Source organism: Chionomys nivalis, chromosome 15 (assembly GCF_950005125.1).
Source record: "Chionomys nivalis chromosome 15, mChiNiv1.1, whole genome shotgun sequence".
NCBI lineage: Eukaryota > Metazoa > Chordata > Mammalia > Rodentia > Cricetidae > Chionomys > Chionomys nivalis.
In genome coordinates, this window is record NC_080100.1 from 6297306 (window position 1) to 6322512 (window position 25207).

Consider the following 25207-nt stretch of genomic DNA (forward strand, 5'->3'; position numbering starts at 1 on the left):
TGCTAAAAATTTTTGCCTATCCCAAAGTTTGGAACGATTCTCTTATGTTTCTCCCAGTTCTATAATTTCCATTCTTTAAATCTACAGTCTTATTCAGGCAGTAGTGACACACGCCTTTAATCCCAGCACTTGAGAGGCAGAGCGAGGCAGATCTCTGTAAGTTCGAGGCCAGCCTGTTCTACAAAATGAGTTTCAGGACAGCCTGGGCTACATAGAGAAAACCCGTCTCAAAAACAAAAATAAAAACATCTACAGTCTATCTTAGCTAAATTTGTACATTGTTTGAGATACATTCACAGTACACTTTCTGTAAATATATAGAGTATACATATGTATATATTCAAGAGTATGTGCATATATGTATGTTTGTGCTCAATTTTTAAGTATCTCATTATTATAAGAATAACATTTATTTTATCAATGAATTACCAATGAGCACCATTGAAAATTAATTGACAACCTATCTATGGCTCTATTTCATGCTTCTATGTTCTGTCTCACATTCATCCTTGCGGAATTTGTCACACTTTGTGTTGAGTTGAGAGAAGTGGAGGGTGGAGTGTAAGTCCCATCATCATCATCATCATCATCATCATTGTACCTAAAAGCATACCCACTGCATTGTGACATCATAACAATTTCACAAAAATTATTCAGCCATATTGCTCTTTTCTCCCAAAGGTATTTATGTCAGGTTGGAACCCACACATTTTTGTGGAAGTTTAGCAACCAATATTTAATTTCTATAATGAGAACATAATAAGATTTTTATTTGATTTACAGTAATCTGCGTATCATAATGCACAGACTGGGTCTTGCTGCCTTAAGTCTTAGTTTGCTCACTGTGTGCTCTTCTCTATGGATTTATGTCCTTTCAGTTTGGTTGGGAGCTTTACAACTTCAGTTCATAGCAGCTGCACACACCTTCTTAAATTCACACTTCAGAAGCCAGTGAAAATGACTTAAGTTGATCTTCTGTTAAGGCATGGTATCATATCGTAGAGCAATTGAACTCCTTATGTTTACTGTGCACTCTGAAATTATGAATAGCTCATTTGCTTCAAAAGGTTTTGAGGACTGTCAATTACGATATTCCGTATAGGAAATCTTTTTAAACAAATCTTAGCTTTAATGTTTCCTTCCTAATCTATTTTCACTTTCTTAATTACCCATGATTTTATGCTGTTTGATGGTAACAGCAAACACTAATACCAAAGAGGAAAGTCTCTGTGGGGAAGGCATTCGCTCTCCACTTCTGTGCATCATGCCAGGTTCTGGGAGTTTTGTAAGTGCCTGACCAATGACCAAGGAAACATCTCTGATCCTTGGTTTTACTATACATGTGTTAAGATTTTTATGCCTTTCATGGGCTGAGATGGATTTTACTACAATTTTAGTCAAATATGTTATTAATTGCATTGATCTGATTCTAAGATATAAATCTTTGAAATACTGCCCATCTTTGTTTTTATGGAATGAGACTGACTTGGGAAGGTGTATCATCCTTTTCACAAGTTTCTGGTTTAAATAACACTCAGGATTTCTGTGTCTCAGCTGATGGGAGATTCTGGTCTGTCATTTTACAACTTGAGCTAACTTCTCTCAAGTCAATACCATCTGCTTACTGTTCTGTTCCTCTCTGCTGTCCTTAAGATCATGTAGAATTGGTGCGGTTTTCCTTTAATTTCTAGTAAAATCCATTATATAAGTCATGTGAATGTGAAGTTATGTCAATATTTTTGTGGTATTAAAACTGTACCCAGGCCTTTGCAAATGCTGAGCAAGTGCTCTATCATCTAGTTATAGCCCTTGCTCTATTTCTACATTTCATTTTGAGACATGGTCTGGCATACACATACTTTGTATTTGCTCTTAGTAAAGGGTTTGGTCTAGAGCTCCTCCAGTTTTAACCTTCTAACTTCTTGGAACATTCTGAACTATTAATTTAATTATTTTAATTAATATAGAGTTCGGATCAGTATGTTGTATAGGATCAACTCAAACTTCTGACTTTAAGTGATTCTCCCTGCCAGCCACGAAGCAGTGAGACTGCAGGTGTCCTTAGTGAAACCAATAGAATGCATCTTACACAGAATTTTTCAGTTCTAAGTAAGTTGTCAAATAGAGGACTGACAGGTTTTGCTTACTGTTTTCTATCACTGTCCATTAGGGCTCTATTCTGGTGCCTTCTGGGCACTTCTAATTTTAAATAAAATGTCTCTTCCATTTTCTCTTACCAATTTATTAAGATATTTGTTGATTTTTCTGGTCTTATCCAAGAAGTGTTTAAGTTTGTATCACTTTCTCTTCTTATATTTACACTTATATGTGGTGCGCGCGCGCGTGTGTGTATGTGTGTATGAGTGTATACATGTATGAATTGTATATGTATGCATGTACATATTGGTGTAAGTATAGACACATGCTGACGTCAGAGCACTTTCAGGTAGCAGCCCTTACCTCGTCCCTTATTTGCAACAATGTGTCTCTTTTTGTGTTGTTGTTCGTGGCTTTGCGTTCTAGGCTGGGCGGCCCATCCAGGCTGGGTGGCCGGATCTTCCAGGAGTTCCCTTGTTTCTGTCTCCCTTCTCACATCCAGAGACTGGGGTGACAGCTTCAGGTTTTCATAGATTGCTTTACACAAATTCTGGGATTTGAACTTGGGTGTTTGTATGAGTATGACAAACTCTTGACCCACTGAGTCAGCTCTCTGGCGTTTGGTTTACATTTTAAAAGTTTCTTCTGTTTATATGTGTTTAATTTGCCTTTTAAAACATCCCCATATGGGCACCTAAAATCACTGATGGAAGCAATTACAACTATTGAAGTACTGAAGTTGCAGACCACAGATTTAGACAGGTGATCTAAATAAATCTATTGTTATTCAGATGGGCACAATGCAGATTTCCCCTTAAGATTGTTACGAACTGTGGATTATTTAGAACCATACCTGTTGTGGGCTATTTGTACATTGTGTGAAGATATATTTTTGTGGTTGAGAAATGGTCAATAGCCAGGCATCCTGCTAGGTACAGGCGAGACTTCCAGGCAGAAGGAGAAAATGGGAGGAGATAATCAAGGTGCAGATGACACCAGGAGACAAAGAGAAAAAGCAGGAGTTGCAAGATGGAAGAGAGGAAATGCCACATGATAGAACACTGATTAATATAAGTGGGTTAATTTAAGTTATAAGAGGTAGTGGAGGCAAGCCTAAGCTAAGTCCAAGCTGTCATAATTAATCAGATATCTTCATGTCATTATTTGGGAGCTGGCTAATGGTACAGAATGAGTCATTACACATATTGGTTAACTGCAAAAGTGATTTTCACGTGCTTCTCTGTAGCTGAGTTTTAATTTGGCTCTAATGTCGTCCAAACACCATGCATGGTTTCCATCCACTTACGGTTCAATCACTCCTCCTCTCCCTTCCTGAAAACAGCTCACTTTCCTTTTCCTCCTCCTGAGTGATCACACTCGCACCGTGTCGTCTGCCTGCTGCCCATTTTCTACGCAGTTTAGTTTCTAACATGGTCTGGTTTTCCTTTTATCATGAAGGTTAAGTCAGTCCCCACTTTCCATCTCACCCAGATGGTAAAGTCCCCTACATCATTTTCCAAATCCAAAAATCTGCTCGCCAGACCTTGAACAAACAAAGGGAATATGTTATGGAATTTCTCTGACAATCTGCCCTCATTTCCTAATATTAGTTAGTATAATTAAAAACTCTTCCACAAACCCACACACACAAAGGAACTCACACATTCATGTGCTCTTCATTTTACATTTGTTTTTTCAAAGCTAATAATTTGGGCTTTGGGTTGAAACTTTCATCCATGCATGTATTCTCTAAGAACTTGTTTCTCAATTACGGAACGGAGGACTAATTATTCACATACTTGATTGTTGGAGCTATTCTCCTTTTAAGTCATAGAACTTATGCTGTGAAATAAAGAAATAAAATAATTCAAATGAGTTTTAAATTTAAATAAGTAAGATTATATTATTTCAACCCTTTAAAAAATTCAGATAAGTGTTTAAATCTAATTTAACCTGTGTATACAATGATCTTATATTTCCCTTTTAACCCTGAAATTAGAAATTTTCAACATATCTTTGCATTTTAGAGTGACTAATATTGAAACAGACTTAAAATATCACTTGGGCAAACCAAATTCTCCAGCTTCTCTTCCTCATTAACAATGATAAATTCTTAAACTCTCATACAGTTTTCAAAACTTCTTACACTTAAGAGAGTTATGTGATTCTGTGTGAGATCAGCTCTTTCTGATTTTAACAATGGGTATTTAGATGTCTGTTATATCTTTGCTGTCGTTCACAAGTACACAAACAGATCAGTCTAATTTCATCTATTCAGTAAACCCAAGCCTTACGCTGCCATCTTGTTTTTGTTTTGGTGTTTGTTTTCTTTTTCTTTTTTGTTTTGTTTCGTTTCTTGTTTTTGGCTGTTTGGTTTTTGTAAGTATAAATCATCAAACAGAACTCTGGTGAAATTTTATTTGTCCTTTAACAAATAAAGCTTGCCTGAAGATCAGAGTGCAGAGTTAACCATAATAGTTAGCCATAGAGCTCAGGCAGTGGTGGTACACACCTTTAATCCCAGAACTCATGAGACAGAGGCAGAGGGATCCCTGTGAGGTCATGGGCACCCTGGGCTACATGAGAATGAATCTAAAAGAGAAACAGAGCCAAGTGGTGGTGGCTCACACTGCTAATCGCAGAGAAGTGATATGGCTGGGTAGAGAGAGGAATATAGGGTGGAAGGAGACAGGAGCTCTACATTCAGTCTGAGGTTTCACAGAGATGGCATTCAGTCCAAGGACTTATAGAAACAAGAGTCTATTCAGACTGAAGATTTCATAGAGGTAAGAATTAGTGACTGGCTGCTCTGCTTCTTTGATCTTTCAGCTTTCATCTCCCGCCCCATATCTGACTCTGGGTTGTTATTATTAAGAGCAATCAATTAGAATTCTCACTACGGAACTCTTACGTCACTTGCACAAGTTCATATGCTAAGGCATAGAACATAATTCTAACACCTCATCTCTTAAGTATTTTTTCACCACTTCTCAAGAGAATGTTTAAAATGACATTAAGTAGCCTGAACAACCTCTTGAGATTTATAGATCAACTTCAGTACAATATTTCTTCTTAAAGAAAAGTAGGCCAGTAAATTCATGGAATATTTGCAAAAAAATAAATCACTTGACCATTGACAACTAAAGTATTTGAAAGACATTCATTGGTAGTAGAGTTCCACCATGTAGGTAGACCCATTCCAGGTTTGGAGACTTTAGGACCCATTAGCTCTTGTCTCTGCCAGCAATTTTCCTCAGCTTCCTGTTTTCTCATGCTGAAATCTCATGTCTCCAGTTTCTAGCATGATGAAAAGGGTCCAGCTCTGCTTGCTTAGCATGTTTGCTGCTGCATCTCTCCAAAATCTCTCCTCTGACTTGGCTCAGGGTCTTCTCACTCCAACTCATCTCATTTATCTCTACAGTCGTCCCCCAGATCCCTCAACCAATAATAAGACTTGAAATGACACACGTACCTCCCACAGGTCTACCTCCAGCTAAGATTGTTCTTCAAAACTCCAGGTGTGCTTATCAAATGCTGAGCTCTGAAACGCCTCACACAATACCTCTACTGAAATATTCACCTCACTCAGCATTCTGTGGCTCAAACACAGAAGGCTGGAGTCATTCCTGCCTAACTTCTTCTCTTACAAAAACAGCATAAACACACACACACACACACACACACTGAATGCCAGTACGATTGATTCTGCCTCCCAAATAAACACTATTGCTGCTCCTCATGTTGCCCACTGATGTCCTCATGCAAGCCAAAACCATCTCCAGCTAAGATTCATCACTACCACCCACCTCGCTGCCCTACTCTGAACTATGCATCCTCCTGTAATCCAGTCCATCTTTAGTATAGCAGACCAAGTAATCCTTTGAAATCTCAAAATATTACATCATTCCATTACCCAGACTTCTTCCATGCAGTGTCAATCTTTCTAAAAATAAAAAAACAAAATAGTGAATGATTCCAATTGACAGCTCATGAACTTAGGAGCCTGACTCTGCTAGTGTGTTTTAGAAGCTGTGACGGAGATGGGCACCGTGGAGTCTGAGATGAGCCTGTGGCTATGCCCCTGTCCTCTTCAGCTTCTGTTCATGTCCTATGCCATTCACAGAAGGTAAGGAGCTTGAGCCATGGCCAACACCCTGGTCAGTTTCCAGAGCAGAACAACAAAAGGAGGTGACAGAACAACAACGTGCCATGTATTGTATGAAAAAAAGGAATGAAAAGAGGCTTATAACATAAAAAAAGGGTGCATGTTTAAGGAGAGGAGAATGCTAATCACACACTATATATTGTTTTATTTTTACACAGTACACAACGATGGACCATAACTACCTGTCCGTTTAAAAGAATAAATAAACAGAAGGAAAGATCAAATGGGGGCTGAGAGGCCAAGGGAAACTGTCTGATACACCTAGTTACCATGGTGACAGCTACAAATGTCTCCTTTTAACCCACCACTGCTTTACATTCTCTCTCAGTTCCACATGGAAGTCCACTTGCTATCAGCTTATTATAGTCTGTCTCCCTAATAGAGCAGAAAGTCGGTGTGGGCCAGGATTTATCTCTGCACTGCTGACTGCGGCAACCCCAGTGGCTGAAACAATTTCCAGGACATAACATACACTCACTAAATATTGATTGAATTATTAATGAAATGGACCTCTGCTTTTATCTTCAAACAAGCAGAAGCTAAAATGCTCCCTGGGCTAAAACCAGAACACTGAGTGGGACAAAAATCAAAACTGCAAACAAGAATGATAATCATTAATCGTCTTCTGATGGCCACTAGAAGCCCTTGCCTAGGCCACTCTGGTCATCAGGGTCTTGCTTCATTGATTTTAGCTAATAGGCTTTGCAGTCTGTAAAACACACTGTCCCGAAGTCCTTCCAAGGTGGGAATGGTCAAACAGCAACACAAATCTCTGTTGAGCCTGAGACGGGAGGACTCCTTCCATCTGGCTGTAGGACACACATTGTCGTTATGAATGTCATCATGAGCTAAGCAATGCTCTCGGTTATGAGTAGGGAAAATTCCTCCCTGGAAGAGGGACCTGAGATTAGAAAAGAGAAACTTAGTGTTTCCAATACTTTGAGTCTACCCTTGGCTCTCCTTCACTTCGTATTGAGAGAGACCAAAGAAAACAAAAGTTTAAGTCTTGATTAAATTAGAAAATACTCAAGGAATAGTTAGCTAGAAGTGGTGCTTTCCTTGTTCCCTTGGTAGCACAGACTTCTCAGCCCTGTGCTGTGCACGGTGGAATAAAGCTCTGCCCCTCAATTGTAAGCCACAGCTGCTTATTGTGCTCAGCTATTATAAGAACGACAGGATCCAAGGAAAGTCCTACCTAATTAAAACCTCCTTTCATTCATCCGCAGCTCTTCCCTCACAGAGTAGGAAGGCTGTGTTTAATCCCTACTAGAAGAAACAAACAAACTGCCCACTTAATGCGGAGAAAGAGCACAATATGCTTAAAGATATATAAAATGCAGTGATGTGTTCAAGTCCAAGGCAGCTGTTCTCAATCAGAGTCTGATGATAGCAATAGAAAATCTTCATCCCAGGGCACGTTTGATCATGGGAGAATAACTTCACTACAGAGCAGTGGATTGGAAGTCATAAAATAATCTAAGCATTGTCTGGATGATAGAAAGTAACCAAATAAACCTCAAATTGTGTCCAAAGACAGAACAGAGACACATGGACATAGCCGCTGCTCATCAGAGGCCATAAAATTCAAAGTAACATGAGAGTTATCAATATCTTCGAAACTAAAGAATGAGCAAGCAGTTCTTCAGCCCAGGCCCCCATGTGCTCGTGGCTGTGACTCACATGCTGGGGCTGACAAACCGCACACTTTCTAATGCTTCAGTTCTACAGACAGAACACTAGCGACATAGTTTAAAATCAGAAGGGCTTTCCAACTAGCTTATGACAATAACCAATGGGCAGTGCACTTATACTTTAGTGCCTTCATTTGCAATTTGCTTTGTACATTTTTGACTTTGGGAGTTTGACATGGTATCACACGAGGCTTTCAGGACTGCATGCGGCCACAAAGGACAACTTGTTCCCGGGATGAAGGACTCCTGAAGGATCCTTAGTGATGACGTCCTGCTCTAAGTGAGCACTTACATCCTGTACTGATACCAGGGAACAAACATGGCTTATGAAAACTCAATTACTACAGAGAAAACCATTCCATTTCGGATCACTGTCGACTCTAGGCAGCCCTGTGTTTCATTTTAAGTCATTTCCTACAAAACTGCTAGGTTATACATTTAGAGTCAGAATTTTGTTATTTATCACAAAATAATCTTAAACCTTCAGCTCGCCTCCCCCAGGCTCCTGAGTTGTGAGGTGTACAATCAGGCACCATGACTCCCAAGTGTATATATATATATATTGAAGGTATTAAAACTAATTACTGTGATACATTTTAACTCACTAAAGTTCCTAATTCCTCCTCCTAGGGAATAGAGAACCATCATGCAGTCCCAGCATGCACATCTCTAGAGGCCATTCTGTGGGCCTGAGACTGGCCAGAGATGAATATTAAATGCCATTTCACCACTGGTTTACCAATTATCAATTTTAAGGCTATGAAGCTTGTGGAAGATTATAAGGGTTCTCAAAATCGTCTGTGTGAGCCCCTTTCCTGGCAACAGGAGCACTGAATTCTATAAGAGAAACCGAACCCAGGCAAGACCTTAGACTCCAGCCATGTTTTATTTTGGTATTTTCATCTTATTGGGTCTTTTATTTATATGTTTTTATTTTCATTTTGTTTTTAAAAGATAGAGACAAATAGCATGAAGTTGGGTGGGTAGGGAAGATCTGTGAGTCATTTTGGGAGCGAAAAAAATATGATCAAAGTTAATGTATTAAAGAAAAAAATCTGTAAAGACTCCAGTCACCCAAAACCCAGAGAAAACACTCACAGTGTTGATGTGTACATTGGGACATATAAAACATGCACAAAGCCATGGCACACTCAATAAGACATAGAAAACACAAAGTCAAGGAAACATGGAGATGGGGAAGTCAGGAGGAATGGACTCAGGGAAATGTGGAACCAGTGGACAAAGATGGACATGGAGTCTATGGAGCTGGAGAACATATATGTACTTGTGGGACAAACATATAATCATAGAACACACAAAGATCCAGGGAAACACACAGAACCAGAGGTTGTGTACAGAACAGGAGATGCCCATGGAGTCAGGAAACAAACGTGGAGCTGGGACACAGACGGAATCAAGGGATGTTAACAAACCACAGACATACATTAAACTAGGGTACATGCATGGAACCAGAGATCACACATGGAGCCAGGGCACATGCATGGAACCAGGGTCACACATAGAACCAGGATCATACATGGAACCAGGGGATGTGAATGGAACCACAGGGCACACAAGGAGCCAGAGACATACATGTAGTCAGGGGCCACAGAGGGAAACAGGACTTATTCACAGACCTGGGGAACATATACGAACTTCGGAGACACACATGAACAAGGAAACACGTGGAACTGGAGGGTATTCATTGAGCCCAGCATGAATGAGCCTCATAGTCCTTGAGGGTATCTGAGGTTAACCTGGCTGGCTGGGTTATAGCTTCTCAAGCTGTAATTGTAAGAGATGGCAGGCAACCTGTACCAGCAGCCAGTACCAAGACACCAGCCAGGACCAGCAGCCAGTACCAAGATGCCAGCCAGGACCAGCAGGCAGAGAATCTATGGGATGCCAAGACAAGAGTGGGAAGAGGTGGGAAAGAGGACAGAGTGGTAGCTAATAGGGGCCATGGGACCTGGGGATCAGTGTCACGGGGAGGAGTAGAAAGTAGTTCTCGGGGGAGGAGGGAAAGAGCCTCCCAGGCAGTAAGCACGATGAAGTACCAGCACATTAAAAAGCTGCCCTGTGTTTTCTCATCATCATCTAAACAAAGCTATGCTTCGAACACATGCCCAAGTACAATGTGAAATAATTACATGATTCAGAAAAATACAGGATCCATGAAAAATAATCACCCACACTGCTACAGGAATAAAAGTCCGCGTTTAAAAACATTTAACCACGTAAGGCCCCGTGTTCAGATAAGGTATCACTCCCCAGCTTGGTCCCAGTATTGTCCACGGCTGGAAAAGACAATCCCACTTATTGCCCTTCCCAAGCTCTGGGTGCAAGGTATTACTAATCCTCTGTCAAGCATCCATAAGCTTTTCCATAAATTCTGAAATAATTCTTAAGCGGATCAATACACTTGTAAGTAGGAAGATCACTACAAGATCACTAAAGAGTTAAAAATAAAGATTGCAGGGACCCGGGAGTGGAAATCAATAGTGCCCTGCCTGGTTCTGTAGGCAGAAGCAATCTTAGACATTAATACTAAATGCTTCAAACAAAGACCCTGATGAAATGCCGCAAATCAGTCGCGGTTTTAAGGCCTAAGACTCGCAGAGAAGGGAATGACTACTCATCTGTGGTCTTTCTTCCTTCGTAATGGTAAATAGCTTGCTGTAAGTTCATTTCAATCAGTGGAACACACTCTCTACACAGCCAGCATGCTGGGTAAACTTGAATCAATAAACAAACAAAAACAGAATAAGGTACAATTGCCTCGAGTAGACTTGGAACATTTAAGGCTAATTCCAATGATGGTTATGGAACTCACTGAGCATGCTGAGAAACACGCTGCTTGAAGGGTCAGTTTTTCCCGTTTATTGGAACAGATGTTTAGGGAAATGACAAGCACATCAGCACAAACAGATTGTTGGCAATGGGTCAGGGTGTTTTAGTTACCACTGAGCACACACAGATAAATCTTCCAGAGCATGCGGCCAAGGAGGCAGCCTTCAAAACCAGCAAGCTATTAGACAATGTGAAGCAAAGGACTTGGAGAGACAGGAGTGGCAAGTCCTTCACTAAGGCCGGGAAACAAGACTGTGCCTGAATCTTCAGTCTGCCCCGGTGCTTCCCATCAAGACAGTGCTTGATGAGATTAAGGAGCTGCATTGGCATAAGATCCACTTCGCTAATAGCCTCTTACGTAGAATGTTGCCAAAGCATAACACTAAAAGTCATGACATTTAAAAGAGCCACGTAGAAATCAAGATTTTAAAGTCAGACTATCTAATTCCTTTATCTCTCCCTTGCCAGTGTTGTGGGGCAGGTTCTCAAACTTTAGTGCATAGCTGGTCCTCCATCTCAACATGTGTTCTTGTGCTGAAGTGGTGACCACCAATCAGCTCCAGCATGAGCTATTCTCATCACATCCGCAGGGAATCTTTTGTGGGTTCTGTCAGTAGGCTTTTCCTTTGTTCAAACTCTCGCGTACTTCCGAGAGACTCCAGTCTCTTGGGCATCACCTGCCCACTCCCCAGGAACTCCTACCCCACCTCAACCCACTCTCTGTCCTGCATCCTGGGTGCCTGGCCCCCTCCCCCCAGGCCAGCTCACTGGAGGTGGACTCTGCTTCCTACCAAAAAGTCTCTCACCTGTTCAGGACCCCACCCACTCCTACAGCTCAATGGCTTGGCCACACTGAGTCTCTCCCCCTCTCTTTTCTTTCTTTAGCCTTTTCCTTCACCTGGCTTCTTCCCACCTTCACTAAAAGATTATTCAATAATGTTCTTTTCAAAGCTATTTCCTATCTTCCTGTCCCTGCACAAGTAACATTTTTATCTCTTTGGATCCTCAGAGGTATCATTCCATGAAATATGTTTTACTTTCTCCTCCTACGCAGTCCTGGTTTAACAACGTAATATGGGCTGTGCTAGGGCCACACAAAACTATGCCCTTCGGTCTTAAGCAAAAGCACCTGCCAACGTGGGTGCCACAGTTTGAAACTGCGTTTCCAGATGAACTCTTTGAGACCAGGTGATACTATATTCAGCTTTCTCTAATACAGAGTGACCTGGTAGAACAAGAGAAGGCAGAAAAATACACAAGGAGATTGCAGAGAGTGTATAGCCTAGGAGACTGGGTGATGTAACCGCAAACCAAGGTAGGCCATGGACTGCTGCTGGCCACAAGACATGAAGTCTTCTCTAGAGTCATCAGGAGAAGCATGGTTCATCCACCTTGTCACAGTGGCCTGCTGGCTAGCACATTGTGAGAGACAACATCGTGAAATTACCCAGTTGGCAGTCATTTTGCAACAGCCCTAGGCAAGCAAAACCCAGACTTTCACAGTGAAGTACATACCATGAAGACCAAAGAAAAGAAGAAAAATTACCTGCAAAGGTTTTCAGTGAATCCCAGAACTAGGGATTGTGTGGAGCTGCTGTTGTGTAAATGTTGGGTGGTGGGCATGCACTGTAACAAAGAGTGATGGGTCATGCACTGTAATGATGGGGTGGTGGGCAAGCTGTATGTGAAAGGAAAAGAAATAAGTGCTACCGTGCATAGGTACACAGATTCTGGGCACAGCAGAGAGAAACAGAGGCTAAGGTGACAGATGTTAACTCCTTCGAGTCTAGAGATGACCTGGATGCAGCGGGAGCTCACAGGGCTTATCTTCATACATGTTTCCCTAGGTGCTGAGGAGCCCTAATTGCTAGTGTTCCGAGCACCAGGAAGAACCATTCCCAGAGTGATCTGAGGATGTAGGTAAGAGAATCGCAGCACCTTTGACTCAAGAGACTCAAAGTTACCACTGAGCTCAGGACCCAACTTCAAGATGCTCTCCTAGGCTGAAGGGGCATCGTTCTAACATCCACACGGCCAACAAAAAAGAAAAAGAAAAAAAAAACTATCGATTATATTAAATTCATGTATTGATATCAATCTGATCAAAGAGAAAGGAAAACAACAGGAAACCTAACTTTTCAGATCTCCTGGAATGACAAATGAGCAGCTCGATGTCAGGGAACCCACTCACTCGAGTAAAAACAAAATGGAACAAAAGCCGGTAGTGGTGGGTACTCAGCCCAGCTTTCCTCTCCCAGCTGTGTGCAGTGGAGTTCAGAGAGCAGGCGAAGGAAGCTTGGTTCACGTGAAAGCGTGCTAACTAGTAGATGGGGAGAAGATGGTGAAATGAGAGCAGCGCAGGCTTCTCCCATTAGCCAGTGGCTGTAATCACTGCCAACCGCCACTGGACACTCTGCTTCACAGTCGGCGTCCATCGCTGTGGGAAGTCAAGGAAGATGTGAGCAGGGCTCTCATCAGGACCCATGTCACTGGGAATTATGGGTTATAAGGGACACAGGAAAACGCGAATGGCACAAACAGGATGCCGTGAGCAGAAACCACACTGGGTGATTGGTTCCATTTCTTTAAAGGATGTTTTATTTCCAAGGGAAATGAGAAAAATGCAATAAAATATTTAAAGACATCCAAGAATTATCCAAGAAAACTGTACTATTTGGATTTCAGTAGATCCTTGTTTGACCCACAGAATTCACATCCTCATGAGACTGAAAATTCACTTCATGGTTTTAGGAAATGTTTTATTTGGAAGCTTTTCCATGTCTGATGTAATAATAACATCATAAAGTCCTTTTCATTAACAGCTGGAGACTCAAATATCATAGATAAAATTACATGATATCCTGAATTTGGGTCAACATACTTTGACAGATGTGAGACAAATCAGAGGTAGGTATGTTAATGAGAAAAATAGAACACAAATTAATAAATGTGTGGCTTACATTATTGTTTATATTTCATATCAACACATGAACTCTGTGATGCAATACTTTACACTATCAACAAGCTGTTGAGTTGAGTTACTAAGATGCAGTGTCTGATCTGGGCTGGTCATAGAGGCCTTCTGGGGACATTTGGTTGTGTTCTCCTCGCTGTGAACTGTTCAAGTGTCCAGGCCATCAAGACCATACATAAATTTGGCAGAGAAAAGAGTGAATGCACCTTTCACCCACTAACTCTACCACACTGAGAAGACACTACAGACTACAGTGGATTGCACTGCATTGCGGTGCTAGATGAGAACCCAGGGGCTCGTCACAGCAAGACCCTGGCTTCATCAGGAGATGTCAGAAGAATTTTTCCCTTTTCCTGTCATATTACTGTTTACTGCAGTGCTGATGCCATTGTTTCAGTCTTTGATTGGATGTCTGGGAACCCTACAGCACCTGTTAAATGAAGAGGGGACAATAACACAGTTCCTATCCATAGCAATCCCATCTGGGATCCTACACAAGGATCTCATGGGGAATAATCTCATTCTAAACAATTACCAGGTGCAGTCACAGCACAAAAAGAAACATCCATCTTCTATTATCTTGCAATAAACATGGGATTTGGGCTCATGTTATGGTCTTAGTTCTTTCCCTTTATTCCTTATACCCTTATTCCTTACCTTTGTAGGAGATGACAGGATGCTCGGCTCTCTGGCACTGGGTGGGATCCTGGGTCTCAGGGCGGGCGAGTCTCCACACTCCCAGGCTTGAGAACAGCCATGCAAGGATGCAGGCTCCCTTCATGGTGGGCAAGGGGTCTCTGACTCTGGGAACGTGTCTTCTACGAAGCTCACCTTCTCCTCATGTGTGAAAAGTACCTACAACACATAAGAGAAAGGTCCAGTGAACATGAGCTCATGTTTCATTTCCTGCTGGATAGCATTTTGTGAAAGTCTTACCACTAACTTGAATTTGTAATATGCGAAGACAAGGGATGCTAAAAAATACGAAGAGCTTATGTTTGATAGTAAATTATGCTTCAGAGTTTGTGTGTGTGAGAGAGAGACTGCATGCAAGGCTGTGTGTGTATTAAGGTGTGGGGTAAATGGGTGTGTGTATGTGTACAGTATAGATGAATCTATTTGTTGTGTATGTGTGTGAGTATATGAGTAGTACACATTGTGTGTATTTGGGTATGGATGTGTATGTGTATGGGCACTGATATCTGTATATTTTTGGATGTGTATATTGTTTATTGGTGTGTGTATGGGGGTGTGTGGTGAGTGGGTATATGTGTACAGTATTGATATATTTGTGTGTTATATATGGGTGTGTGTATAGTATAGATTGTGTGTATGATTGTAGATGTGTATGTGTATTAGTGTGTGTGTTTAATGGTGTGTGTGTATGGGTATGTAATGTAAAAGGAGTGTGTATGTGTATATGTATTTAGTAATGGTGTGTTCTGTATGTATAGTGTAGATTGTGTGGGTATGGATGTGGATGTGTGAGTGCATTCTAATGGATATGTGTGTATTGGTATGTGTGTGTATGGCTGTGGATGTGTGTGCATATATGGGTATATGAATGTGAGTGTTTATGTGTGGATTTGAGGGTATGTTGGTGTGCAATGTGTATGTGTGTGTGGAGTGAGTGTATGAATGTGTGCATGTCTGTGTGTTTGTATAGTATAGATTGTTAAGTATATGGGTATGGAAATATATGTGGTGTGTGTGTATGGGCGTGTATATGTGCATATTATAGACTGTGTGTGTATGGGTGTGGAAGTATGTGTATGGGTGTGTGTGAATAAATGAACTAAATCTGAGACAATTAGCATTTAAGCTCTCTTAGGTCACACCCCTCTTAAGGAGTGGTGATTAATCGCTGTGATCATTGTTGGGGCTTTCCTTGTAAGTCTGTCTTGGCCTGCTTGTGCAAACAGAGTTGACACGCAGTAACTCCATCACTCTTTATCATTCATAGATGCTATCTGATTATGATATGGCTCCCAATTCTTGTCAATCATCCTAATGGCAGTATAAATTTATGGATGATTTATCTGCAAAACCTGTTACCAGGTGGGAATCTAATAGAACAAAAACTGAGCAATCTCAGGTGGGGTAAATGGCTGAGGCTAGAAACTGAGCCACCTTCAAGACTGTGAACAAAACACACTCTAAAGTAAAGCAAACCTGTGCGAATAACTACAACCCAAGCTCTTAAGTTTAGAGGAAGTAAGAGTGCCATGGGAATGAAGGCAGGGCGCCCCTGCCATTTAGAGGGATCAAGGCTAGGCTCACCGAGGATTCAGACTGGAATTTAATATTGAAGGATAAAGAGGATTTCAAACGACAGGGATTTCGGGAAAGTCGTTCCACACCAAGGGAAGAGGACGAGAAAGCATCCGAGGAGTGAGTAAGCAGGCGAGACACGGCAGTAAACATCAGTCCTAGAATTCTCTTCTGTACTTGGTACAGACACAAGGTAATACAGAGAGTGAAGGAAGAGCTTGGATATAGGTTATATAATATGGAAAGAAAATTGTGGTAAAGTGTGAGGTATTAACTGTTGGGGCACATACCACTGTAGCTTATTCACCCTGGAAGAAATATATAAGAAACAAACAAACAAAAAAAAAACAGTCTGGTGAGGTAATTGCGGTGAGAACAACAGAACGTTAAATAAGTTTATTTAAAGTTACTGCAATTGTTCAGAGCAATGAAAGGAATTGGCTTTGGACATCATGAGGAAAAAACAGAGGCAAAGGATGGGTAAGAGTAAGTATGGCTGGTCAGAACGATCACAGAGTTGAACTTGTAGCCCTCTGCCCTGTGAGTCTGGGCTGCTCTGTAGTGGCGCCATGCAGCAAACCACACAACAGAAGTCACAGCTTCCAATGGCCAAACCAGGCCCCACAGCATGACGGCCACCTCCTGCCATCCAGAATGCATTCCTCAAAGAATGGAGGAAGCAGAACAGAAGTCCAGCTCCCTAGACCTGACTCAGGAGAGAGAGCAGTTAGGTGGTATGGGGGGCTACAAGACATAAAGCCCAACCTTCCAACCACCATTGCCGAGACTAACCCAGAATCACACTGAGGGTCCTCACGTGTGTCACAAAGTCAGAATAAATGCCCAGCTGAGCCCTGCCCAAATCCCTGAACACCAATATGTTATATTGAAATATATTACAAATGGCTATTGTTCTAACCTATTGGATTTTGGAAGCCAGGACAAAGTGACTCAAAGTGATATAAATGACTATCAGGATGGAACTGTTATTCATTTAAATAGTATCCACCGAAGGCCTGCTGTATATGAAACTATGGTACTTAATATTGTACATCCTGAATGAATAGTTTGAAAAATCCCATAAGCTCCAGCTCAGGTGATGTGGAAATTAATCAGAAGAAGCACAGAAAGCCTGGAAAGGCTGAAATGATAAATGGGCTGATCATCATTTAGGGGAAACAGGATAGGCAAGGAGGAGGCCGTGTTAGATGGGAAAGAACACTGGATTCTGCCCAAAGATAGTCAGCAGCAGCAAGTGGGGGTCTCCAAAGAAAAGGAAACAGAAGCCATGTATCAAGTAACAAAGACAGTAGCAGGCCAAGAGAAGTAAAGTATAGCTCCCTCATAGTCAAAGAAAATGCAACAAAATATAATTAGCACTAAAAGACTCGGAATTTTTAGGCCTGAGAAAGCAATTTGGCACACAAGCACATGCTGAAATGTACTGTTCCATGCAGTGGCCTGCTGAGTGGGGGCATTTAAGAGTGATTAAGGCTGTTTGCATGAGGGGAATTGATGACACGGAGAGTGGGATGCTAGACAGGCCACTTCAGTGTCCTCGGCTTCTGCCTCATCCTCCCATGCACAACACCTTGCTCTGCTCTGCACAGCAGTGTGGAGGATGCAGCAGAGGGGCCCTCATCCATCACTGCCCCTTGATTCCTGACTTCCAGCCTCAGGCACCAAGAAGAAATAATTTCTTTTCTTGGAGAAATCACCTAGTGTCTGAGATTATTTTATAGTGAAGGGGGACAAAAAGACAACATCACAGATAATTAAAAACAGTCCATTTTCTGAGAAGGCTGAGTGGAGAAGAGATTAGAGATTGAAGAGGGAAAGGTGAAGGTGGCCCTGCCCGCCACCCTAGCACTTAGGAGTCTTGGCTGGACGATTATGAGGTCAGCACCAGTGTGGGCTGCATAGTAAAACACTGTCAAAAAGGATAAATCAGTGAAAAAAAGGCAGAGAAGACACCATATGAGAGAAGACCCAGAAAAAATTGCAATCGTAAGTTATTAGAATGAAGAAACTAGTTATTAAAGGGAGGAAAGCTTTCATCTTTAAGAAGTAGTGGATATTTATATTTATATATTAAATACATATATTCTTTCATATTAATATTAAAAGATTTAGAAATAGAAGAATGCATTGAGTGGGTAGATATCCTTGGAAAAGGTCCTAGATTTTTAGTAGATGAAGAGGTATTTCTGAGGTCTAAGGCAGAGATGGTGAGAACCCTAAGCGGTGGGAAATTTAAAGGAACTGACTGGCATTGGTAAAAGTAACTATATCCGGTGTCTCGTTCACTCATCGTTTACTGAATACCAACTACACATCCTTCACTCCGTGCATAGTTGAATATGTAGAGGGGTCCAGCAGCACAGCGTGGAGGAGGCAAGCCTTAGAACATCAGTACATGCCCACAAGGGCACAGAGATGAGCACACATAGCAATGAGATTCCCGAGACCAAGAATCCCTCAGCAGACAAAGGTTAGAGTCCTCAGCAATGTAGAAGATTCTAGATGTTTTCACTGGAGACAATCCTCAGGTAGAGGGGAGATGCAAATGAAGGGGCTACAAACCAAGGCAGTGAGGAAAGAGTTTCTGGGGAGAAAGAGGTAAAGAGATGTGTAGGGGTGTGGAGATGAAAAGGGTAGGCAAACAGGGAGCCAGAAGCACAGTCCTATCATGACTGGTGATCCCCCAGACACGGGATATTGAAATAGATAAGGGTCCACAGCTGCTAAGTTTTCCTGAGTTCAGATATTAAGGGTGTGTTTTTCCTATTAGAGAGCAGACTAAAACCCCACTGGGAAACAGCCTATCTTCACCTTTCCTCCTGGCATGAGGCTGAAGCCATAAAATGTCATCAGCTGGTGGATCTTAAAACAGACATGACTGAGCATGTGTTCTCTGGGAATCTGCTAGACACACAGGCCAGGGAAGGAGGTAGACTACCTGAAGATCTTCACTCTGAAAAGATAATCCCCAGGTCCACACATCCAGCTCTGTAGCAGACTACCTGCTGGGCCTGCTCCCTTCCTGATCCCTTCTCTAGCATGTGGGGCAGATCTTCCCCTTCACCCCACCTTCCCCCATTCATCCCCTTAGTCCAACCCCCATCTTCAGCAGGAGGTCCCAGGGTTCAAACCCTAGGAGTCCTCTGCCTACACAGGCCTAGAAAGCAGGCAGGATAACTATCAATCTTTATCCCTCTCTTCCTTTGTTCACAATGGACCCCTCAGACTCACCCCCAGCTCTGTAGCAGAACACCTGCTTTGTCATCCCCTCCCTGTTTGTCCCCATTTCCAGGGCACCACATAGATCTTCTTCTTCAACGTTTCTCTCCACTCATTCCTTTATCTCAGATGCCAGCAGGCTTTCTATGGGAACCTGCAGGCAGCACTGCCGAGAAGTAAGTAGACTCATGAATCAGGTAGGTGGGTTTCAGATCTCCAGTCTTCCTCAGTGCTTCCAAATCCAATTTCCTATTGCCATCACCAGCTCTGTAACAAACTACCCAATGGGGACTCTCCTTTCTCTCTGCCCCTGTATCCAGGAGACTAAGCAGATCCTGGTGGAACACCTGCTTTCCTCCCTTCTGTGAATCCTCTTCTAGCACATTCCCATTCTTATGTATCAGTGCCCAGTATGCAGAAAAACACTGCACCCAGAACACTCAGGGGACACACCTAGCAGAATCTCAGAAGCATCCCCTACCAAGTAGCACACAACCACCATATCTTCTAAGAAGCACAGGGGCCAACAGAAATGAAGGAACAAAACACCCACCCAACAAAGAAAACAGCAGATATCAGCACCTAAAAATGCAACCATCCCAAACCCAGAAGCCTAGACACCAGTGTGTAAACATAATCAGCAATAGCCAGGACAAAATGTCCCTACCTCAGCACCGCAATCCTATCACAATAGCTCTTAGAAAGACACCATAGCCGAAGCACAAGACAAGAACCTTAAAATATCCTTTATGACGATGATAGAGGGCTTTAAACAGGAGACAAATAAATCCATTAAAGAAACCTTTGAAAACACAACCAAATGTAGAAGGAAATGAATAAAATAGTTCAAAACCTGTAAGTAGAAATAGAGTCAAAAAAGAACATCCAAATGAAGAGAAATCTGGAAATGAAAAGTCTAGCAACTTGAACAGGAACCTCAGAGGAAAACTTCACCAATGTACTACAAGAGATGGAATACAGAATCTCAGGAATTGAAGACAAGGTAGAAGAAATGGATACACTACTCAGAGAAAACTCCAGGAAAAAACATACAGGAAGTCTGGGATACTATGAAAAGATAAATCTATGAATAGTAAGAATAGAGGAAGGAGTGGAAACCTAGGCAAAAGGCAAAGAAGATACTGTCAACAAAATCATAGAAGAAAGTTTCCCTAAACTGAAGGAGATGCCTATCAAGTGAGTTTACAACAAATCCATAGCCAATATCAACTTAAATGGAGAGACAGTCAAAGCAATTCTATGAAAATGAGGAACAAGACAGGTTGTCCAAGTTCTACATAATTATTCAATATATTACTTGAAGACCAATAAGACAATAGGAGGAGATGAAGGGGATAAAGTTTACCAAGGAAGAAGTCAAAGTGTATTTATTGTAGATGATATGATAGACATAAGTGATCCAAAAATTCCACCAGGAATCCCCTACCACTGATAAATACTTTCAGCAAAATATCAGGACACAAACCTGACTCACAAAAATCAGTAGCCTTCCTACATACAAATGACAAATGGACGGAGAAAGGAATCATACACACGTTTCACAGTTGCCTCAAAAATATAAAACATCTATGGTAATTCTAAACAAACAAAAGATTTGAAAACTACTAAGACATTGAAGAAAAGGACTTGAAGAAGATGTCATAAATGGAAGGTCTCCCATGCTCATGGATTGGAAGGATTAACACAGTTTGGTAGAACTGTCATTCTACCAAAAGTGATCTATAGATTCAATGAAATCCCCAATATAATTCTTAAATAATCCTTTACAACACTTGAAAGAACAAATTTTAGCTTATTTTGAAAACATAAAAACCTCAGGAGTTCCAGGATAGCAAGGGCTGTGTAGAGAAACCCTATTAAGAAAAACTAAACTAAACTAAACTAAAACAAAGAAGACATCATAGAACTGAGGGGCTTCTGCATAGGAAAGGACACCATTGCTTGGACAAAATGGGAGAAGATTTCTACCAGCTATACATCAATAGAGTCGTGATTTTAAAAATATACAAAGAACTAAAAAAAAAAAAAAAAAAAAAACTGAACATCAAAAAAACAAGCCAATAATAAAATGGGGTACATATTTAAACAGTGAATCCTCAAAAGAGGAAACTCAGATGTCTGAGAAGTATTTAAAGAAATACTTTTAAACCATCATTCTAAGCCATCAGTGAAATGCAAACTACTTAGAGTTCATCTTGTAAGGGTGCAAATAGCCAAGATCAATAAAGTATGTGACAGCCCATGAAGGCATAGTATGGAATAAGTGAAACACTCATCCATTGCCGGAGGGAGTGCAAACCTATACAACTCCTGTTGAAATCAGTGTGGCAGTTCCTCCGAAAGATCAGAATCAGGCTCCCTTAAGTTCCACTTACGCCACTCTGGGCATATACCCAAAGGTTGTGTCATCCTACTTCAGAGACACTTGCTCAACCACGTTTGTTTTTGCTATATTCATAACAGCAAGAATATTGAAACAATCTACAAGTGGACAAATGAATAAAGGAAACGTGGTCCGTTCACACCATGGAATATCACTCCACCTTCAAAAACAGCATCATGAAATTCACAGGTAAGTGGATGGAACTAAGAAAAGCCATCCTCAGTGAGGTAACCCAGACCCAGAAAGACAAATGTGGTATATATTTTATTATACATGTACATTAGCTGTTAAGTCAATGATAAGCAAGCTACAATCTGTAGAACTATGAAGGTATAGATATAGAGTAAAGGCTTGGGGGAAGGACACACGCCCTAGGAAGAGGAAATAGAATAGAAGTTGATGGATAGATAAGAGGCATGGACTTGAAGAAGAGGATCAAATGGGGAGGTAAGTAGAAGAGGGGCACAAGAGAAAGAATATGGGGGAGACAGCTAAAATTAAGGGCGATTAGAGAGGGCACATGGAAACCAAATGAAGCTTCCTAAATTATATAAATATATGAAGGTGATCTAAATGAAATTGCCAAATAACAGGGTGACATGGCCCCAATTTGACCTTTCTCATCACCAAATGAAGCTTTGGCACTGAGACTGGGTTACATCTAATCAACATGGTCCCCACAGGGATCCCATAGGGACCCCCAAACAGTCCAGGGTGTTATAAAATATCTAAGTTTTTCTCTGTAAACTGAGAACAAAATAATATTTCTGAAAATAACACCTACACAGCTCACTGAACTTGAAGAAGTTGAGCTGGTACCTGCTTAGAGCCTTCACCCCTACTGACCGGTACCCTTGGTACCAAGATAAACTCTACTCACTGCCAAAGGAGAAATAAACATCAGCCCAGCTAAACCCTTCTACCTACAATGGTCTCCTGCTGGCAAAACCTGCTAGTGCAGAGGTGGCACAAAGCTTTTGGGAGTTATCAACCAATATTTGATTTGATTTAAGGTCCGTTGCAGGAGATGGAACCAAACCCAGCTCTGCTTAGGTGATCAAGAACCTGAGACTAGGAAGCCCAGGGACCTGTGGTAAAGTCAAATAATACTGCTGTCCAAAAGAACATAGGAGTGAAATGACTCCTACTGACCTTCCACTATGCTCATAGATCAGAACCTTGCTCAGCCATCATCAGAGATGCTTCCCCTGCATTAGCAGAAGACAAACACAGAAGCTTATGACCAGACAATCTGCAGAGTATAGTAAACCTTGCAACACGCAGCTCTAAATGGGATATCTCCATCAAATCCCTCCTCTTTGAGTTCAGGGAACCCTGACAAAGAGGAGGCAGAGACAGTGTAAGATTCAGAGGGCATGAAGTACACTAAAGCAAGACCCTCTAAACTAAAATGATCGATGCACATGTGAACTCAGAAACTGAGGCAGTATGCACAGGGCCTGCACGGGTCTGCACCGGACGGAGTCCTGGGGCTAAAACGAGAAGTAGACACTTGCTAGCTCTCAGATTAACCCAGAAGCTATCTTCAATTGAGAAACACTTGCCATCAAAAAATTCATTTTCTCCAAGGGAGTCTCACTGGAAAACAAACTATTCTAAGGGTAGACAGCATGCCCAACAGAAGATGAACAATAGAAAATGATTTCAATGGCATCTTTGAAAGTTCTTTATTTCACAGTGTGATGCCAGGCTTTTCTTTCTTTCTTTTTAAATTTTTACTTTTATTTTATTTTTTTATTGTTTACCCCACAAAGCTCTGGTTTTGTGTTTATTTTAGGATTGCTGCATGAGCAAAGAAGTAGGTCTTGGCATCTGTATTTATCTATTTCTCCTGCCTTTACCTGAGATCTTTTCTTCTGTTTGTTTTGTTCTGATTGGTTTGGTTTTGGTTTTTTATATCTTATTATATTTTATTATAATTCCGGGATTCTGCTTGTTTTTTAACCAGAGACAGAAAGGGGGTGGTGATCTGGATTAGGGTGGATGTGGGTGTAGAGGGGGGAAGAGACATGAATTCAATATAGTTCGGTTCTGTTAAGAAAAGGATGTTTGGAGATCCCTGTGGGCTACTCTGGAAGGGCTGTGAGTAGTTTTCACAGCTCAGTCTAAAACCAAGCCCAACCTAGCAATTGATAAGATCAAACAAAAGGAGAGGCAAGTGTCAACAACCCTCATTCTTTTCTGTCGCCAGCATGTATGTCCATGCCTGCCATCCAAGCAGCGACCGCTCACAGAGCACACTCCCCATAGCATTACCCTATTTTTTTACCTCCAGGATGGAGCTCAACTCATGAGATGCTAAGACTACAGCTGGTCAGTTTGCCAGTTCTAAGCCAAAAGGGAATACCCTCAACTGTTAGGTTAGTCAGCTGCCTGGTACTGGGATAAACTGTGTGAGATAATCCACATAAGAGGAGAGTGTATTTTGGCTCATGTTTTCAGTGGTGTCAAGTCCGGTCACTGAGATCTACTGCTTTCAGTTTGGGACAACGGGACACACTATGGCATGAGCTGCTAACAGCGAGAACTTCTGACTCCGTGGCAGCCGAGATGAGCCTCTCAAGAGGCCAGTGACTAAATTCCCTCGCGCTCACATACACCAGCATTGAACTTCTTTCTATTAGACCCCAGCTTCTGAAGCTCTACCCCACCCTACTACTGCCATGAGCCAAGGGCCAAGATCCAAGTTACGTCAACTGAAAGAAGCAGGCTATGACTATCCACCATAGCTACCAGCATGCTTTGTATGCAATAAATCCTATTGTGCTAATCTGAGCCTTAAAATCTTTGCTAAATAAAAGGATAAAAGGAGGAAAGTGGTGACTCAAGCATACTCTGAGAAACTTGGGGAGTAAGGGAAATGCCACGGAGATGAGAACACAGCGAAGGGAACATGAGATTACGTGCTTGCCATGGCAAACCTTGAGAAGCACTTTCAATAACAGGGACTCTTTGGGGAGTTACTTTTCAGAATGTAGCATCACCTTCTTCTTCCTACAATAAACTGCTACACATAACGAAGCAGTAAGGGGACAAAGACATCCACAGTGGTCATGTAGAATCCTGTACTTTTCTGAGCAGCCACCATAGAGAGCCAACTCCTCAAGAGTATCATTGCGGGTCGCTTCAGCTTTGGGTAGCTTCCTTTCGAATGGTTAAAATTCCGTCTCCTAAGGAGCCACAGGCTCTCTCGCCTCGGTGATTGGTGTGCTGTCTGTTGCAGGGTGCTCGGTGTTAGCTCTAGTGACATCACAGCAAAGAGATTCTCGGTCCAGGGCTGCTAGGTACATTAGCCAACATCCCACACTTCTACCCATCTTTGTCAAGCAAAAACACTTCCAAGCACTGTCAAATTGCCCCTTGCTGATAAACCCTTATTTAGGTTTGTCAGATCCTCTTTCTCTCTATAGTTCTAGCTATTGTCACTACACAAAGTACACTTACATGCGTCTCCCAACGGAGCTTGTATTGCATCGTTTCAATACTTTGTCAGT

At 41.7% G+C, this 25207-nt stretch overlaps 1 protein-coding gene across 4 annotated transcripts in view; it reads right to left on the reverse strand.

Moving 5' to 3' along the window:
* The window catches only part of Sema5a (semaphorin 5A), a 432689-nt gene that overhangs the window by 259742 nt on the left and 147740 nt on the right, over positions 1-25207 (reverse strand). For all 4 annotated transcript variants that reach the window (XM_057789435.1, XM_057789432.1, XM_057789434.1 and 1 more), the window contains one exon: positions 14435-14632. In XM_057789435.1, coding sequence (XP_057645418.1) covers positions 14435-14558 — 124 coding nt within the window. In that variant the 5' untranslated portion in view covers positions 14559-14632. The remainder of the gene's footprint in view (positions 1-14434; positions 14633-25207) is intronic.